The sequence below is a fragment of the Rhamphochromis longiceps genome, linkage group LG22 (assembly GCF_057381845.1).
Source record: "Rhamphochromis longiceps isolate RC_006_pf linkage group LG22, R_longiceps_female_GT1.1, whole genome shotgun sequence".
NCBI classification, from domain to species: domain Eukaryota; kingdom Metazoa; phylum Chordata; class Actinopteri; order Cichliformes; family Cichlidae; genus Rhamphochromis; species Rhamphochromis longiceps.
Genome location: NC_140577.1, coordinates 20,557,778 through 20,579,034, shown reverse-complemented (window position 1 = coordinate 20,579,034; position 21,257 = coordinate 20,557,778). Strand labels below are relative to the sequence as shown.

The window sequence follows — 21,257 nt, the reverse complement described above, 5'->3', positions numbered from 1 at the left end:
TGCACTCATTTTCTTTACGTTCCTTTCCATTCATCAGTGTTGCTTTGAAGTGCAACGAGCTGTACACTCAGATCGCAAAATGTTTTCTTCTACTTAATCTTGGAATTTCTTCAGCATTGTTAAATGCCACAGTGTTACCTGAGTATTCCTGCTGACCATTTCCATCCCTTTATGAACAGCGTACCCATCGTCTGATGGCTGCTTCCAGCAGGTTAACTTGCCATCTCAAATCATCTCAAACTGGTTTCCTGAATGTGACATTGAGTTCACTGTACAGAGACGGCCTCCAGATTTTAATCCAATAGGATGTGGTGGAATAGGAGATTCAGAGATGGATGTGCAGTCCATAGGAAAGGTTGTATTTTTTAAACTGTGGCTCATGAGTGTGAGAAAAACTGTCTAACATACATCCCATAAGGGACAGCAGCCGTTTGATCTTCATCTGTGTTTTATAATGAGCAGTGAACTTTACGCACTTGCACCCGGTTGCACGCGCGCACACGTCACTGAGCAGATTCAGCGTTTCACATCCTCATGCAAATTTCACAGCAGTGAGTGACACCGTGGAATAAATGAAATCACCCTCCCTTCACCTTTTCGCCTCAGTGCTGTGTCTCTTACTCACATGGAGCTGGGCTATGTTAAAGTTAGACTTGACTGGACACAGTTCCCACGTCTCATTTTCCAGAAACATCCTCAGCTCCTCTAGTCGGGCCCTGAGGGGTTGCGAAAAGAGAAAAGGGAATGAGCACAGTGCTGAGGAAAAGGTCAAGAAGAAGAAAAAGTGAAAGACACAGAAAGCATTAACATCTGTCCATTAATCACCTAATTCAACCCCGTATAGTCAAGCAGCTCCCAATTTAAACACAATGACATCAATAAAGCCTGCAAAGGTCACTAATGCGAAGTGTGAAGGAAAAGTTCTGTGTGTGCTGTTTGCAACACGATTCAATGCTAACTGTGATCACAGCTCACAGCAGCCACCCCAGGTGCTCACCCGCTAGGTCAGTATCCTTCCTTCGGTGTGAAATGTCAGTGCGGTGTTCATTTCAAACACAGCAGTGCTGCTTGTTTCTTTTCTTTAAGGCGTTTAAAGTATGAAAGTAAAAAAAACACAAAAGACAGTGTCGAATATTCACTGTAATACTGTACACTCGTCCACTCGACAACTGAATTTCTTTAATTCAATCCACTGTGAATCAGAGGACATTAAAACCTTGAGACTAGTTCAATCGCTCAGCACGAAAAAAAAACAAAACAAAACAAAGAAAACCCCATGCGGATATCAACAATGCTGGAGTTCTAAAATATTTATTATGCCTGAACTCTGACAATGTCAGTCTGTGCTTTGCATCCAGAGGCTGACAGTACACCCCCGCTGATGACCGGGTGTGTTACCGCAGGAACCAGACGGAGAAACATAGACATACTTTGCTATAGGGTAAATATAAAGCACTCTGAATGGCACGGTGTAAAGGTGTGTGTGTGTGTTTGGTCGAGTCTTCTTCGTCTCTGGGTTTCTTTGACCTCTTTCTGCTTTTTCATTACATGTTCACACCTCCATGTCACCACCTGTAACCCAAAGCTGTACCCGATTTGTGTCACAGGACTGACGCTTATAAGAGGAATCATATTTAAGCGCGTTATCAACGATTCTTGACAGGTAACCTTAACACTGATCAATGCAAATCACCTCAGATGATGTGGAGCCTTCCGCGTGAAACTATACATATTTATGAATTTGGCAGGAGATTATGCAATCAGGATGTAAATGTGCTTCCAGCTCAGTGAGTGTTGGCATGTAATTACACATCTAGCTCCGAAGAGGGTTACGCCTGGGATAGAGCATGTTGGAGGCAGCAAGTGGTTATCGCCGTGTGCAAAGGTTTCTCTCACATAACGATATCCTGCTTTCTAAGAAATGGTTTCATCTACTTTCCATCATGTTTAGCTTTGAAAGACTTGACCAACATTTGCCATAACTTTCACATGGTTCGGATGATGATCAAACAGAAGCCCCAGATGTTTCTTACCTGTGGTAGTTTTTAAAGTAGTTGACACTCTGGCGTTTGATAGACTCCTGCAGGACCTCAGACTTACTGCCACAAAACTCCTCACCCACCTGCATCAACCTGAAAGAGAAGGTTGGCGGGAAAAACTGATCACAAATCCAAAAGTGTGGCAGGAGGGAAGGAAGATAAAGTAAGGAGAGCTAGAGACAAAGACAGAGACAGAGTGGAAGTGTTAAAACAAACCTCCTGTTTGAAGAGACTGCACTAAGACAAACTGGCATTCTGCAGCCCGTGTTGGCTCGAGAGATGCAATGAACACAACAGCTTTATCGATAGCTGCAGGGATGAGATGGCTCATTTACAGTAGGTATCTTATCAGATGAAGTCTATAATGAGAGGACAAACCAGCTGCCTAATGAACCACTGAAGCCAACCTTTGAGGTTAGAGCTTTGAAATAACTTCACTTATAGCTAGGTGTGCAGAGAGATGCCACAACTGCAGGTCAGGAATATCATGATTAAGCCAGTTGTTGGTTAATTTGTTTAATTAAAAAAAAAACAAAAAAACAATTGCCACTCATTACATTAGAGGCAGCTGACAAACCTAAGGTAAGTCTAACATGATAAGAGAGCACTAAGGTGCTGGGATCTCTCACTGCAGGAGTCATGGCTTCGGGTTTTCCAATATCAAAAACAGCCTTTAGCGTATCAAAGCCACAGGAGGATTACTGCTGTGTGTGTGTGTGTGTGTGTGTGTGTGTGTGTGTGTGTGTGTGTGTGTGTGTGTGTGTGTGTGTGTGTGTGTGTGTGTGACTGACAGCTGAGCCAGCAGAGGCTCTGACACATTGTACACATGTCTGCTCTGGTAACTCTGTAACATGCGAGTCAAGAGAGAGCGCGAGGCTAAAGAAGTGGAACCACAGAATTTTCCGTTAAAGCACCCAGTTCAAATAATATTCCCCATTTGTACTTTACAAAACATTTGATCTCAAGTATGCAAGCATATACTCATTGTAACTGGTACTGTTATGTCTATGATAAAAAAAAAAACTCTTAACCTTATTTTATTTTGTTGTTTTTACAAGAATAAAGGTGTTTATAGAGGAGATACTGAAGAAATGATACTGGAGCAAAAATATCACACACGTTTCACTGCAGTGTTTCACATGCATTTCTATACCCGGTTATTCCCTTAAGTAAAGAATGTGTTAATCTACAGGGAGTGCAGAATTATTAGGCAAGTTGTATTTTTGAGGAATAATTTTATTATTGAACAACAACCATGTTCTCAATGAACCCAAAAAACTCATTAATATCAAAGCTGAATGTTTTTGGAAGTAGTTTTTAGTTTGTTTTTAGTTTTAGCTATTTTAGGGGGATATCTGTGTGTGCAGGTGACTATTACTGTGCATAATTATTAGGCAATGTAACAAAAAACAAATATATACCCATTTCAATTATTTATTTTTACCAGTAAAACCAATATAACATCTCCACATTCACAAATATACATTTCTGACATTCAAAAACAAAACAAAAACAAATCAGCGACCAATATAGCCACCTTTCTTTGCAAGGACACTCAAAAGCCTGCCATCCATGGATTCTGTCAGTGTTTTGATCTGTTCACCATCAACATTGCGTCCAGCAGCAACCACAGCCTCCCAGACACTGTTCAGAGAGGTGTACTGTTTTCCCTCCTTGTAAATCTCACATTTGATGATGGACCACAGGTTCTCAATGGGGTTCAGATCAGGTGAACAAGGTGGCCATGTCATTAGTTTTTCTTCTTTTATACCCTTTCTTGCCAGCCACGCTGTGGAGTACTTGGACGCGTGTGATGGAGCATTGTCCTGCATGAAAATAATGCTTTTCTTGAAGGATGCAGACTTCTTCCTGTACCACTGCTTGAAGAAGGTGTCTTCCAGAAACTGGCAGTAGGACTGGGAGTTGAGCTTGACTCCATCCTCAACCCGAAAAGGCCCCACAAGCTCATCTTTGATGATACCAGCCCAAACCAGTACTCCACCTCCACCTTGCTGCCGTCTGAGTCGGACTGGAGCTCTCTGCCCTTTACCAATCCAGCCACGGGCCCATCCATCTGGCCCATCAAGACTCACTCTCATTTCATCAGTCCATAAAACCTTAGAAAAATCAGTCTTGAGATATTTCTTGGCCCAGTCTTGACGTTTCAGCTTGTGTGTCTTGTTCAGTGGTGGTCGTCTTTCAGCCTTTCTTACCTTGGCCATGTCTCTGAGTATTGCACACCTTGTGCTTTTGGGCACTCCAGTGATGTTGCAGCTCTGAAATATGGCCAAACTGGTGGCAAGTGGCATCTTGGCAGCTGCACGCTTGACTTTTCTCAGTTCATGGGCAGTTATTTTGCGCCTTGGTTTTTCCACACGCTTCTTGCGACCCTGTTGACTATTTTGAATGAAACGCTTGATTGTTCAATGATCACGCTTCAGAAGCTTTGCAATTTTGAGACTGCTGCATCCCTCTGCAAGATATCTCACTATTTTTGACTTTTCTGTGCCTGTCAAGTCCTTCTTTTGACCCGTTTTGCCAAAGGAAAGGAAGTTGCCTAATAATTATGCACACCTGATATAGGGTGTTGATGTCATTAGACCACACCCCTTCTCATTACAGAGATGCACATCACCTAATATGCTTAATTGGTAGTAGGCTTTCGAGCCTATACAGCTTGGAGTAAGACAACATGCATGAAGAGGATGATGTGGACAAAATACTCATTTGCCTAATAATTCTGCACTCCCTGTATTCTTAACAGTACTTCAGTCTTACTTGATAACAGTGTCTGATATGCAATGACAGCAACTCTACATATCCTAATCAGGAAGACGTGCACATGATATTTCTTTTAACAACGTTTCTGAAAGCCATAGCAAAGAGCTTTTACAGCGATAAGAACGCTAAAACAACCCATCAGCTCACAGTAAACACTTGCAGAAACAGCATTTCTGATGCAGAACTGGCACACAGTAACTTGAGCTCTGGGTTGGTGGAATCTTTCACTTTTTGCTTTTTCTTTGGATGTTGTGTTTAGAGGTGCTGGGGTAGTTTTAGGGCAGGGTTAACGTGTAGGCACCATGTGTGTGGTTTCATGTCACTGTTGTTACTTTTCACGCAAAAAAGTCTGAAGAAGCCGCAAAACACTGCAGACCCCAGAGTTATTCTGTAGTTTTCATTATTAGTTATTTTGTGTCCACGCTGTTCGCCCGCCCAGCAGGGTGACGACTATAGCCCACCAGCCTTTTACGACTGAGGGGTGAAAATCCAAAAAAGCCTCCTCAGACTGACTGAGTTAACCAATTTGACCAAAGTGAAAAAGACTAAAGCTAAACACATGTCCTGTCTATTTGATATGAACACCCACTATTTTTTCCATTACTTTCCTTTATATTCACATCCATTTAATATAATCTTTTTAAACGTTTCACAAAAAGGTTTTTCCAGATCTAGTTTTAGTTTTATGTTTCCTAACTTATAATGATCTTTGTAGTCTGCTTCGTATTTTCTGTCTCTCTCCTATGATGTGAGGGGATCGTTCTTGATGAATCAATGATATATTTTTTCTGCGGAGCTAAACAAAGAACTTGCGTAATGCAAAAAACGTCACAATCGCTTGATGAGTAACTGCGATACCACTGCTAGATTTAGGAAACACCACCATTAACACATTGTAGAGCCACATCTCTGATTCTTGAGCGCTGGTTTAGCTCACCGGGAAGAGCAGGCACCCATATGCCGTATACCTGGGTTTAAATCTGACCCGCGGCCCTTTGCCACACGTCTTCTCCTCTCACGCTCTGTTTCCCTGTAACTCTTCACTGTACCCCACTGAAAAAGGCCCAAAAAATATCCATGATTCTTCTTAGTACACTAGGAAAAAGGGGGAGTTGGAGAAACGGGTTTGGAGAAATTACCTTTATAGTTAACAAAAAACAGTTGCCATTATTGGAAGCATAAGAATGAATGAGTGTGAGTCTAAAACTTAAAAAAAAGGATGAGAGGTGTGTGTGTGTGTGGGGGGGGGGGCACACAAAGAGGAAGGGACAGCAATAGCAAGATAATGAGGGCCAATTATTGGATACAAGCATGAGCTGTCTGCACTAAACCTGAGGCGTACCTGCTGATGACATCCAGTACCACTATGAAATCGTCGTATTTGAAGTTCGACATGTCTGTCCCCAGGATGTAGGCCTTCACTTTCAACTGGACATCCTGTGGAGAGAAATAATAGTGACACAGTGATTTGTGGGAGGAGAACCTGTGATAAGGCAGCTCCAAGTGGATCAGAAATTAAAATAAAAAATAAAAAATGAAATATAAATTTAATGGAAGAGAAATGCTTCAGAAAAACTTTGTTTTTTAAACGGTGGTGCAGACTTTTCAACAAACCTGCCAGATTCGTGTCAGTCCATGCTCCAACTTCTTCTTCACATAACTGCGGTCCACGGCCAGCTCATCGGACTCGGCGGCAGCAGCATCCTCTGCAGGTAGTCAAAAAGGCATACAGTTGAATTAAAAACGAAAACACACACACACACAGTGACCAATTAAAATTCTCTATTCAGATCCACCTCCTTTACCTTCTGGCTTGGCTGTCATTTCAGAGTCAAAGACTCTGCATCATTTAGCAATTTTAACGCGCATTTGCACAATGAAGACTGGATCGCAATCCACTCCCAGCACAAAAAGGTAATTATGATTATAATTAACGTAAAATAAAACCAAACGATTGGGAAAACCCAGCTTTTTATAGTTGATTTAAAGATTCACATTTTATACAGTAAATATGTAGTTTAAACACTTTCAGACTCTTGCTTAGCTTCATAGTTTCGTTCTTATACATGAGAAGAGTAGATCTGCAGATTATTAAAAAAAAAAAATCAAATATTTATCTTAATTTGGGTGGTTTCTTTTTCATCTTCTGTCTGAAATAAGCTGTTTGAGTTTCTTTCCTCTTAAGGTAGCTTCTGCTGATTATCTGCCCCTCATCCGGAGCTTCATGCATAAGATGACCAGATAGGGGAAATCCACTCTCTTCGACATCACACAGATCCAAGAGTGAAAAACTCTTTGGGCTCACCCGGACTTTAATATACCCCGACCTTGAATTTGAAACCGTGGCTGTGTTTACTATGTTCTATTAAAACGAATAAATATATGTGTTATTTACATGAATAAGTAAAATCACAGTGGTTCCTTTTCAAATAGATTACCTTTTCCTTTCATCGTCTTCCTATTGGATTAACATGGAATTTCAATTTGGGAACAGGCATGAATTATGCAGCAAGATGACTGAAAGACCCGCAGACCGAAACACAAACACATAATTTAACTCCGCTTGGCTCAAACGTCTGCTGTCAAACAGAGCATCTGTGCAGTGGCCCTGCTGTGCACGACTATAAATATCTCCTGCAATTTTTTAAATGAGAAAACTGTACGTGTACGTTATGTGCTCAGAAAAGAAAAGTATGTGGTGACGTTACAAAGCTGCGTATGAAAACAATCTGTGGTGGTGAATGTGTTTTCATATTAACGCTGGAACAAAAAGCGCATCCATTTAAAAAGAAAAATGAAGAAAAAAGCCATACACATGAATCTGCATTAGATTTACACAGCCCACATGCTGTGTAAATCTAATTATATAAATATAATGACAAAATAGGAAAGAAAGAGCCAGCAGGGACAGTTACATCAAGATGTTGTGAGGGGAGAATTAGGTCACTGCTGAGTGAAAAAACAGGAAAAGACATTAAAAAAGACAAAAAAGACATTAAAAGAAAACAGAACAAAAGAAAAAAAATTGGATCCAAGACATAAAGGAAAATAAAAACAAACACAGGAACTCCTCAATGAACTGACGCTTCGATGCCTTTGAGTGTACTTTTTCTTGTTACAGAGATAAGAAGTTCAAAAAGTAAAGAATCTTTAGATCAGTGATGCCCAAAATACAACAATTCTCCAACAAGTGGTTTAGCTGAATAATGAGTCCAAAAATATATTTTAGTAAAACTACTGATGCCTGATCATTCAGAGCTTAAATCTTGAGTTTAAAATGAACATTTTTTTAAACTTGTAAAGCTAAAGAATGAAAATCCTCAACTTTAATGACCTAAAAGGTTTGTCACGTTTATTTTATGCCCAGCAATTAATGTTAGAGCATCAAACCACTAAGAAACGTGTTGTTCTTACCCCAACTACACATGAGGAAATAATTATTTCATCCCATGCTGCACCATGTCTACAGATTCAATGTCTTCCATCAACCTCTCCACTACTATTGGCAAGATCAAAGAGCTGTCAAAGGACATCAGGGACGAGACTGTACAAGGCTGGAGTGAGCTACAAGAACATCAAGCTGGGTGAGAAGGTGACAACTGTTGGTGTGGTTACTCAGAAACCCAAGAAAGAATTGAAATCTCTCAGCACTCGCATCGTTCCCATAACTCAAGTCGCTGTGTTTGTAGGAAGAAAAATGCTGAGCATGACCCGAAGAACATCATCAGCACGGTCGAGCACGGAGGTGGGAACATTATGCTTCGGGGCTGTTTTTCCCTGCTAAGGGTACAGGATGACTTCAACGCGTCTTGGACGAGAACACTGACGATGGGCTTGTGGATGCGTCTTCCAGCATCACAGTGACCCAAAACATACAGCCAAGGTAACAAAGGAGTGTCTAAAGAAGGCAGTGACCTTTCGATTAAAATGAAACTATCGTAAAAATTAGAGTCTGTTTATTGCTTTGGAAGTGAGAAAACTTACAAATTCAGCAGTGGATGAGATAATTGTTTTCCCCCACTGTAACTGCTTTATATCACAGACATGGTCAAACATTTCCATAGTCATCAGGGTGAAAACTCCCCCTCCTGTTACCAAGGATTGATGATGTTCACTTTGGGCACCAGACCTGCAAAATGATTTAATAGACAAGGAGATGCAACTTTTATGCCAAACCGTAGATCTAATTTAAATTCCGGTCAGCAAGAATATTTTTGCACCTGCCTATCATGGATGATTATCTTCTCGTCCCACCAACTGATTGCAATCTTCACACTGAGAAATTCCCGGGGGGTTGATCTGATATGAAATGTGTGGCCTTATTCATCTACGTGTCTTGCCTCTTGGAAGTATTTTCATTACTTACCTTAACATCAGCCCATCCCTTCATTTTACCGTCACAGCCCTTACTTTCATTCTACATCCATAACATTACAATTGTAATAATAATAATAATTTAAAAAATAAATAAATAAATAATAATAATAATAATAATAATAATAATAGCTGCTTTAAAACAAACAATCCAGTCTGGCGATTTTTAACAGATACCCATCTCTGGTTTTAATTTCAGTCATTAATTGGGATGCTGTTGTTAAACACCATCGCATCATTCACTGAAGGACAAAAGAACGCAGGCCTAGGAGACATGGTGACATGGCAACTTGACATATCGGGGTTCAATTTAATGAGCACACGGGCGGCAGTGGATGTGAGGCAGTGTGAGGGGGGGGGCGGGGACAAAAATTGGGGAAGACAAGTAGAAGAGAGGTCGTGAAAGCTAAGAGCTCTGATAAAATTGAGAGCAGGAACTGTAAGTGACTACCGTAATTGTCGGGCTATAAGCCGCTACTTTTTGCACAAGCTTTGAACCCTGCGGCTTTTAGTCAGGTGCGGCTTTTCTATGGATTTTCCATGATTTTTGTGATATCGTAAGACGATTTGTTTTGTTTGTTCCGCTGTTGTACGGCACTACGTTGCCTGGCGGAAGGATCGAGGTTCAAGAGTGGTATGTTAGTCACATGTCCGTCCGCCAGGCAACGTAGTGCCGTACGAAGTAGCGCGAAAAACAAACTTCAAAGTAGCGCTACGCATTCAGCGGGAGGCATGGATGACGAGCGGCGATAAACTTGCGAAAAGCAAGTTATGCCCAACTCCACCGGTGGATTCTGACAGCGTGGAAAAGTGCGAAAACATCCACGATCACCAACGGATTTTGAAGGGCTGGACTGCTGCATGATGGAGAGGAGGACACCGCCACGGCCCTTCTGAGGGTGTTCGACTCTGACACTGACAATGAGGATTTCTTTGGTTTTGAAAGTGACAACGAAGGAGAGAAGCGGAGAGTGGATGACGAAGCCATCCTGAGCCTGTTTGTATCCGACATTGGAGAAGAGGACTTTGGTGGTTTTAGAGCGCAGGAAGAAGAGAAAGATGGTGAATGACTGACTTTTCTTCTCCGTGTCACTGCACCTGAGCCTAAAAGGTAGTCCGAATCTATTTTTCTGGTGTGCTATAGGTTACTGTTATGTACTACATGTGCAAATATGTACCCATAACTTGTTTTTCAAAATATTAATAAAAGGGGTGTGTCTCCAAACAGCCATCTCTTTCCTGACAATTCCCTTTGTGCATATTCTCTTACATATGATAAGTCAACATTGAAACACCTGCGGCTTTTAGTCAGGTGCGGCTAATGTATGTACAAAACAGGATTTTCCCCTGATTTTAGCTTTTGCGGCTAATATTCAGGTGCGCTTTGTAGTCCGGGAAATACGGTAATTCATGACACAATACTGAGATCCACAGGGTGTGTGCCAAAAAGAGTAAGTACGAAAAGAAGCACACAATCCTCCCCACCATTTTTAACACTGCAGTAATAACTAATAGTTTGAAATTAGCATCCACTTGCCTACAAAACACTAGACTTTACAACAATGATTGCTTCAGAAAGAATGACACGCACCTAAATCCTGCCAAAAACATAACCACAGTTCTGATGGCCACTGGGAACAGTTGATTGGGGTTATTTTTATTTTTCCTTTAGGTGGTCATTTCACTGGAACACCACAGGAACAGCAAACATTCCAGCTGCATATCCACGGCAGATTGGTGATTCATCACTGAACATCACTTCCTTTCCATTATTCACAGCCTACAATTGCTGCTCTTTAGCCCTCTGTAGCCTTCTTTTCTTCTGTTTATTGTACGTGCTGGTTTTCATTTGGCTTCCTCTTTTCTGTCCTGATGCCCTCACTTTGTTTGCATGTTCTGTATTGAATTTCCTTCTTAAAGATTTGGATAAATCTTTCTACTGTTTCACGAAACGACTCTCTTGCTGGTGCCATGACTTGTTTCAATTAGCCACGTGTAATAGCTTGCTCAGGTCTGCAAACACTCATTTAACTACAGCTTTACATTTCTTCAGAAAGCGATTGCATGAGATTTTCCTCCGCTTCAAGTGTTTCAACAATTTTTTCCTCTACTTGATCTGGAAAACTCATTAATTTAAATGACTAAAAATAGTGACTCCATAATTTTCCCTGTAAATGTGTATAACTAAAGAATCTCATTTGATTAACTGACAATCAGATATGACTATGTTTACTCAGTAAAAAATAAAATTAAAAGAAGAAAAGAAAAACCAAACAGGTTATAAGATGCACCCCGAAAATCTGATATCAATCTAGTACAGATAAAATCTATGGTTTTGCTTAAAGAGCAAAAGCAACTTATTCTGATAATTCACAAAACAATTTGGAACTGATAACCTTTATATTAAGTTTGACATAATATCCTGCCCCAATTTTTCATCTTTCCACCAGTTTTCTGAGTTTCTCATATTATGCTGCTGTTGTCACCTTAGTTCACGTCAGTGTGGTTTCCCGCTGCTAACCTGGTGAGGGTGGAGGCAAGCCTCCAACACTGACTAATAAAAACCTTAACAATTGCTTCTACAGAAGAGGAGGAAATAAATAACAGGGAAAGCAGGGAAAGCAACCCTTTGTGAATCCATAGGTGGCAAACAGTGTTTGACCTTTCGTGTCTGCGCAGGTAACAAAGTTCTTAGTGACTCACAGGTCAAACCCCTGCAGAGGCATCGGCCCCTCTGTGTGTTTTCTTAAAAAAATATGATGCATATAAAAGCAGCACGTGCACAACCTTTGCATTTTTCCAAAGCGGAAGGTTTTACCATTGTAGCCTGCAAAACACAATCTAAAAGAAGCAGTGGGTGATTATTAGTGTGTCATGGATAAAAAATATATATATTTATTTATTTAATACATTTGAGAAATAACACAAAATGAAAGGGAGAAAAACAGAATGAATTACTGGCCAAAAATTGCCTGTAACGCCTGGTTAATAAATCCAAATGAATCTTAAAGGATTAAAGATGATCTAAGTGAGAGTTTAGTGCAGTCTGGACATAAAAAGTTTTTGTTTTTTTTTACTAACAAATAAAACTTAATGTCTTGGCATCTATTCATAGTATCTAACCTCCCACCAGAAATTATTTTTATTTGAAACATGCAGGTGCTTAAAAAGATTTCCATGGCAATTAGATTTACCACAAACTTCACTAAGTTGCAGTGGAAAAACACAACTCAGCCAATGTTTGAAAGCAGAAAAAAGCTAATCAGAGCTAAGAACCGATTAATAACAAATAACACACAAATGGAAAGAATAAATATATAATTCCTGGATTTTCATTTTCTAGGTTATAAGCTGTCCTGCAGTTAAACAGATATGGTGTTATATTTTAGATCACTGCCTTGCAACGTTTCACCAATGCAACAATATTAGGCATCACAGCAATGCTGTGTCATAATAGCATTGTTGTTGTGGATTACTCCATCACTCTGTTCTCTAATGTGCACCAAAAGAAGTAATCTTAGGACATTTCACACAAATTGACTCTCCCTACTTCAGTTTATATACCAAGATGCTATTAAACATTAATGTGGTGTGAAGGCAGCTTCTGTACATTCCAACATGCTCAATTGCTCTCCCACACAAGGAGCCACGGCTTCTCCCAGTGGCCATCGGAACTGATCAAACACGACGGGGAGTGTGCTACAGCGGCAAATCCATTGTGTTAGGTAGGGAGATGAAGGTCACCATCGCCACAAAATACTCTTTGACAAATGATAAAAGCTTATACAGTAAATTACTACTCGCAACCCACCCGATCCACCCACAACCCGCCCCCGCACCCCACCAGGACAAAGCCAGGGTCAAGGACACCTTTACATGGAGGTGACAGTCAATCGAATAGTGAGATGACAGATGTGCCTCAGGAAAGGGAAAATGGTACCCGTCCTTTCCACACTGAGGACGACCACATTTAATGAAGGATCCTGCGAACATAGCATGTCATCAACCATTTAGGACATCCTTTTGTGCCCTCATTCATTCACCTAATGAATGCTGTACAATATGGGGGATGAAAATAAATAGGCATGGCTAATATGACTGGTCTTCATTTACATCTTATTTTCGATATATTCTTCAGATAATTATATTAACAGTAATCAGGTAACAGTAACTGGAAATCCAGTGTACTTTATTACTTTTATTCAACTTTTAAACCACAAATTACGAATTGCCTTGAGAATAGAGCTTCTTTGTATTTTGCTAGATAAAAGAGCAACAGAAGCAGCAATTTGTTGAAATGTTCAAATATACAGAGACACACTGCATGTAAAGTACGGCAAAAACAGAAGGTTCAAGTCATTACTTTGTGTGACCACCTTTATTCTACAACACAGCCTGAACTCTCATAGAAAAGCTTTTTTAAGTAATTTCTTTAAATAGTCTTCAGGAATAGTTTTCCGGGCTTCTTGAACAACATTCAAAGCTCTTCTTTGGATCCTGGCTGCCTTTTCTCCTTCTTTGTCAAGATGATCCTACTGTGGGACTCATGTAATGGACACAGATGAATGTATTGTAATAGATACTGGACCCCTGGGAAAAATGATTCTAAACTCATCTATGCCTGGAAGTGTCATTTGTCCAAGTGTGCAACAATACATTGCTTCAATAGCATTGAAGTTGGAATCTGGGGTGGCCAATCTATGACTGATAAAGTTCCCTTGGGCGCTTTCCTATTTAGGTATGCAGTATGGTTGATCCCTCACAGATGGTATTACATGGTTGATAAAAACCAAATCCACAGTGGATCAGATTTCTGTCTTCACAATTCCATCATTTTGCCTCTCAGCTGACCTCCGACGAAAATACTGACAATGATTTGAATTTGGATTTAACGCTCCATATCATTTATGTTCATTCCTGGTCTAATGAAATTTGATACCTTAACCTTTTCTCCATGTTTTCTCAGTAATTAAATGATAGTTACAATTATATTGTTACATGCATTACAAAAGGTCTTCAGTTATCTGAGGACTGGTCAATAGAACAAAAAAATAAAAAATAAAAGCATCAAAAGTGTCCTCATTAGGATTTTTGTTGGTGTGTAGGACTGCAGCCTATAGTTGTATATTGTTAGCTGGTAATTATGTGACAGTGCATTTCAGGTCTTTTTACAGAATAACGACAAAGTAATGTAACAGGTGTCTTGATGCGTGCACAATCATCCAGGTGAGGAAAATCTTGAGTAATGACTCCAACGCTGGCTGTAGATAGTTTTTTTTGCCTCTTTTACTTTTTACTGGGATATTCGGCTAATAGCTCTCTGGGAAAAAAAACACGGTGCAAAAATGCTATTTTATACCTATCAAACTGTTATCTTCAGCATTTTTTATAGATTCAACAAAGGAAGTGAAAGGCTGCTATGAAAGTATATAAAATACAATTTTAATTAGGTTCTTGCTAAGTTGTGTGTTCATCCCTTGAGTTGGGTGCCTTTTTACATTTAATAATTTATAAATACAGTGTTACATGTCTTACCACAAAAAAAAAAAAATCCTTGTACAGCTTCTAAAAAGGCCTGTTTGTATTAGCACAAAGCAGAAGAAACCCAAAGTCACATATGCATCATAGTCCACCAACTCTGCATGAATCTAATCCTTACACCCGGATCACATTAATTGCATAATGTAAATCCAATAATGAGTACATAAAATTCATATTCCAGTAATTAAGACAGACTACTGTTCTAGTTTAAGTTTCATAATGCAACATAACTAAAATACATCAAACTGCTGAGCATTACTGGAAAAATGGTTAATTGTAAAGCTATAATGACACATTTCATTGCACCACTGAAAAGAAGAGAATGAGACAGAGTAATTAGGAGTGATTGTTCTGCTACTGGCTGAAAAAAGAAAGCACTAAAGCACTGCCATGCATTTCACATTCTCTTTACAGGGCAAGGTTCAGTCATTCCTTTTTCGAAGGAAGAAATCTGCTAAACCTACAGGGAGTGCAGAATTATTAGGCAAGTTGTATTTTTGAGGAATAATGTTATTATTGAACAACAACCATGTTCTCAATGAACCCAAAAAACTCATTAATATCAAAGCTGAATGTTTTTGGAAGTAGTTTTTAGTTTGGTTTTAGTTTTAGCTATTTTAGGGGGATATCTGTGTGTGCAGGTGACTATTACTGTGCATAATTATTAGGCAACTTAACAAAAAACAAATATATACCCATTTCAATTATTTATTTTTACCAGTAAAACCAATATAACATCTCAACATTCACAAATATACATTTCTGACATTCAAAAACAAAACAAAAACAAATCAGCGACCAATATAGCCACCTTTCTTTGCAAGGACACTCAAAAGCCTGCCATCCATGGATTCTGGGAGGCTGTGGATGCGTGCAGCAGCAACCACAGCCTCCCAGACACTGTTCAGAGAGGTGTACTGTTTTCCCTCCTTGTAAATCTCACATTTGATGATGGACCACAGGTTCTCGATGGGGTTCAGATCAGGTGAACAAGGTGGCCATGTCATTAGTTTTTCTTCTTTTATACCCTTTCTTGCCAGCCACGCTGTGGAGTACTTGGACGCGTGTGATGGAGCATTGTCCTGCATGAAAATCATGTTTTTCTTGAAGGATGCAGACTTCTTCCTGTACCACTGCTTGAAGAAGGTGTCTTCCAGAAACTGGCAGTAGGACTGGGAGTTGAGCTTGACTCCATCCTCAACCCGAAAAGGCCCCACAAGCTCATCTTTGATGATACCAGCCCAAACCAGTACTCCACCTCCACCTTGCTGGCGTCTGAGTCGGACTGGAGCTCTCTGCCCTTTACCAATCCAGCCACGGGCCCATCCATCTGGCCCATCAAGACTCACTCTCATTTCATCAGTCCATAAAACCTTAGAAAAACCAGTCTTGAGATATTTCTTGGCCCAGTCTTGACGTTTCAGCTTGTGTGTCTTGTTCAGTGGTGGTCGTCTTTCAGCCTTTCTTACCTTGGCCATGTCTCTGAGTATTGCACACCTTGTGCTTTTGGGCACTCCAGTGATGTTGCAGCTCTGAAATATGGCCAAACTGGTGGCAAGTGGCATCTTGGCAGCTGCACGCTTGACTTTTCTCAGTTCATGGGCAGTTATTTTGCGCCTTGGTTTTTCCACACGCTTCTTGTGACCCTGTTGACTATTTTGAATGAAACGCTTGATTGTTCGATGATCACGCTTCAGAAGCTTTGCAATTTTGAGACTGCTGCATCCCTCTGCAAGATATCTCACTATTTTTGACTTTTCTGAGCCTGTCAAGTCCTTCTTTTGACCCGTTTTGCCAAAGGAAAGGACGTTGCCTAATAATTATGCACACCTGATATAGGGTGTTGATGTCATTAGACCACACCCCTTCTCATTACAGAGATGCACATCACCTAATATGCTTAATTGGTAGTAGGCTTTCGAGCCTATACAGCTTGGAGTAAGACAACATGCATGAAGAGGATGATGTGGACAAAATACTCATTTGCCTTATAATTCTGCACTCCCTGTATTGTAAGTGGAAATCAACAACAAGGAAAGACTGGCACTACCCTGACAGTGGGAAAAAAATGGAGCCCATTTTCACCAAGTCCATTGCCACCACAGCATCCTGCAGCGACATGCCATCCCATCCAGTTTGCATTTAGTTGGACCCTCGTGTATTTTTCTATAAGACAATGAGCCCAAACACACCTCCAGGATGCGTAAGGTCTATTTGAACAAGAAGCAGAATGATGGGAGTGCCGGGTCAGATGTCCTGGCCTCCACAGTCACCTGACCTAAACCCAGTCGAGATGGTCTGGAATGAGATGGGCCGTCTCTTTTCCCCTCACCCCCAACTTGTTCATGCAAATGGCTGCACCTCTCAGTCCCTGGTTCTGCCAGAGGTTTCTTCCTGTTTAAAGGAAGTTTTTCCTTCCCACTGTTGCCAAGTGCTTGCTCATTTGGGGTCTGATTGTTTTCTCTGTATCACTGTAGGGTCTCTACCTTACAGTAGAAAGTGCTTTGAGGCGACTGTTGTTGTGATTTGGCGCTATATAAATAAAACTCAATTTAATTGAATAATAATAATAATAATAATAATAAAAGATTTGTAAAGTATAATTTGAGAAATTGTACTGAGTTGATATGACGGAACAGGTAAAACTCTTACCTGGAGTGGGTGTGGTCTCCTGTTTGTCATGCTCCTCGTGCCACTGCATAGTATGGTGGTAGCTTAGCATCACCTCCCACAATGCCTTACACAGATCTGTCAGGCAGGGAATGTAGCTGTCCGGGGTAATATGCTGCAGAGAGAGAGCAATAATGAAAAGAAGGTCAAAATAGCCTTTTTAGATTAATTCTTTACAAAACTTTGTGCTGTATTTCCTTAGCTCTATTGCACCTACTTTTAAAAGTGTGAAATAAAGATATGGGCTACTGAGATGGGCAAAACAGATTCCTGGCCGTCTTCTACATTACATCTAATTAAAGTCTGCTTATGCTAATCATCCAAGGACACTGCTGGAAAACACTTTCTGTGTCACAAGAAACACTTTCATGTTATGTAAGTGTTAATTAAAATAAGAAGTGATTAAAACAGGGACGGTACTGAGATGTAATCACAGAAATATACAGAGCAGATTTGGAAATATTTGATGTGCACACTAGGTGAGCGATTAGACTTCAACGTAACCGTGTCACTGACTTCCACATTAATACAGAGACGACTTTTAAAACTTTAACTGCAACAGTGAAGTACGTCTATGATGTCTCTGACAAAGCATCCTTTTAGCAGGCATGCAGGAAAGCAAAGGGATATCAACAATTTGTAGTTGCTGTGATAACAGCAGTTCAGTCAAGCTCTAATACATTTTGTCTGATTTGTGTGCATCTGTACAACAAGCCCAGTGCTGCAGATATACATGATGTGATGTGGGTGGAAAATTAGTCTGGATAAAGATGAATACATCCACTTTAATATTCTTTTAGCCCAAGCGCAATATTTTGTTAATATTCTGATCATTCTAATACAATAAGAAATCATTTATTAATCCCATGTCTTGGAAATTCCTTTGTTTCAGGAGCTAAAATGAATATCATGAAATTATAATAATTATTGTAATATTGACAGTAGTAGTAGTAGTAGTAATAGTACTAATAGTATTAAAATAAATTGTTTATATATGATAAAATGATAACGTATTCGGTATTATCCTGCAGATACACCTCATTCAGACATATATTGTATTATGGAGTGTCACAGCCTTTCCTCTTTGTCCGTATGACAGTGCAGCAGATTCAGTCAGTCAATGCTGCCTGTCTAGTGAGCGGTGAAGAAGATGGACATGTAATCCACAATGTATAACAGTGTGTTCAGTGACCCCAACTCCACCAAAGCCACTCCCAGAAACAGCCTTCCTAATGAATCTGTTGGTGTCTCCAGCTCCAGTGCTGCTTCCCCAATTCAATTCAATTTTTATTCAATTCTATTTGATTTTTAGAGCTTCAAATAACAACAACAGTCACCTGAAGATTCTTAATACTGTAAGGTAATGACTCCACAATAATACAAGGAAAACAAACGCATCTTTTTAAAAGCATTACTTGTACCCAAGCTTATAAACAGGCTACAGAGGGACTTCTCACTGCATCACAAAGCAAGCTGGCAATTTGCAATCCACTAAATTCAACCTGTGTCAATAAAAAAGAGAAAACAGATAAATATATCTTTAACTACAAACAGACTAACAGTGCCAATTAGATAGGCGTGCTCATGAACCTATAGCATTTCATGTTCTCCACCAGCACCACCATATCACAGCACCATGTTGCCAAGCAACCAGAGTGAGGGGTGTTTGAGTGCGAAGGTTAAGATCTTTAGCAGGGCTTAATGAAAAGAAGTAAGCGCGACTGCACTCACAGAAAGTGTGAGTTTGAGTGTGAGTGATCTGCCCATCACACCTGCAGTTATAAAAACATTATCTACACCATCACTGGAAGCAGTCATCAACCTCGCTGGACACATCCCTCTCCACGAGTTCAGTGATGAGAGCTGGGAAGCTGTTCGGGATCTATTTTAGGCATTTGATTTTCTCAAGACAGTTTCCCATCATTATGCACATTTCAAATGCCAAGAAGTATCAGGGAGGGTTTGGAAAGAAAGTGCTGCTAAGTGAATTTCTCCCTTAATTGTGCGAGTGGGCATAAGCAGGAGCAAGCAGAAAAAAATACAAATGCCTCACATTTTACAAGACAAGAGAATACAAGAGAATGCAGTTTTCCTCGATCGAGGGACAGTCGCAAATCCCCGGCTCTCTCCCTCAAATACTCAATAAACATCATTAAACAAGCACCTCACAGAGAAGACTTTCTTCAATTCTGGCTCCCACTTTCACATTGCAGACTTATTGTACGAGTCTGGTTGGGTAAAAGCTGCAATATCTTACATTAGTTGAGTACAGAGATAACTGGCATCCAGTCTTTGCACTTAAAAGTTGCAGCACAGCTTAAAATTACAGCTTATATTCTTAATAATCTCTGTGAAGTTTTTTTTGTACTTGATGTGTTAGAAACAGATGGTTTTTCCTGGATTGCCGTCTTCTTGTGCACATTTAATTTTCAAAACAGATCCTGACCTCAATGCGATTTCACGAATGAGGCTTAACGAAATAGGATCCAGCATTTAGAATGAATTAATTTAAAAAAACTTTGCAAAACTGTAATGTAAATGCAGCATCACAACTTTGCCAAAAGCAACAATTAAGAGCCCATGCTACGCAGTTGGTGACTTTTCCTGTTGCTTTTCAAATCACAGATATTCAGATACATACACAAATCATCCAGGAGACTAAAGAGAGAAAGATCTAATAAATTGGGCACCCTGGCATGATGATCCAAAATAAAGCAAAAACATTCCTCTGAGAGAACTGAGGGAAGTTTAAAAGCGCAGCTAAACAGCTTCTGTGACAGGGTAATAAAAACAAACTACATGAGACCAATTTCCACCCTTAAGAGCTGGGATAATAAGATGCACATCGTTCTGCAGTAGATTAGTTTGATTTTGCAATGAGGCAATCTGGAGCAATAGTTAACAAAAAAGCTCTCCCACGATCGTGGCAGCGCTGCTCGCTAAGAATAAGTAACATCTGGGGGTACAAATTCAGTCCAAGGCCTAACAGAATGGTCAGTAATACAAAAATCCCAAAGGTTGTATTTTAAAAAAAGCAAACTCAAAGATTGTGGGACAGATGTCGCAATGATAATTAAAAAGAAAGTTTCAAGACTCACTATCAGCTTCTACAGACTTCAAAGCTCATAACATGCAGCTATATTACACTATACCTCTGTTTTAAAGAAAAAATCTGGGACACTGTAAAAAGTCTGTGTACAGACACAACAGACATAAAATTTCAAACAACAAATCTAAGGCGTTTAAATGTTTTTTTTCCAATGTGCTCATTTTGAATTTGATACTAGCAACATGCTTCATGGGGAGATTGTGGCTCAAGAGTTGGGAGTTCGCCTTGTAATCGGAAGGTTGCCGGTTCGAGCCCCGGCTTGGACAGTCTCGGTCGTTGTGTCCTTGGGCAAGACACTTCACCCGTTGCCTACTGGTGGTGGTCAGAGGGCCCGGTGGCGCCAGTGTCCAGCAGTTATTTTTGCATCACAAAAGATGTCACATGCTGTAGTTTTGAAAAAGCAAACATTTCCACAGAGGTGTGCTGAATATGGTTTTACACTGTCTTGAGCAATATTTTAAAAAAGACAACACCTGGATGGCAACGTGTAAAAATCCTGTGTACTCCAATCAGCATTAATGGTGCTTTCAAAGAGGTGCAAGCTACCCACAATACCACTGTACATTCTGACTTTTACAGTTCCCATCAATACATCAGATGTTATGATGGTTATCCACAACAATAAATTTTTATTCCTCATGACAGCTCCCACTTCACCTCGGTGCATCTCTGATGAAGTGGTGACAGACTTTTTCCATGTGGCCTCACTCTTTACCCCTCGGAAGCCTACTATGAGCAACATT

The 21,257-nt window shown here is 40.1% G+C and overlaps 1 protein-coding gene across 2 annotated transcripts in view; it reads right to left on the bottom strand.

Annotated features, from left to right (window-relative positions):
• vps50 (VPS50 EARP/GARPII complex subunit) overlaps positions 1-21,257 on the bottom strand; it is a 135,730-nt gene that overhangs the window by 53,222 nt on the left and 61,251 nt on the right. For both annotated transcript variants that reach the window (XM_085395498.1, XM_085395497.1), the window contains exons 13-17: positions 17,388-17,520; positions 6,435-6,526; positions 6,163-6,257; positions 2,034-2,132; positions 626-716 (exon numbers count right to left, since the gene is read on the bottom strand). In XM_085395498.1, the coding sequence (XP_085251624.1) occupies positions 626-716; positions 2,034-2,132; positions 6,163-6,257; positions 6,435-6,526; positions 17,388-17,520 (510 nt within the window). The remainder of the gene's footprint in view (positions 1-625; positions 717-2,033; positions 2,133-6,162; positions 6,258-6,434; positions 6,527-17,387; positions 17,521-21,257) is intronic.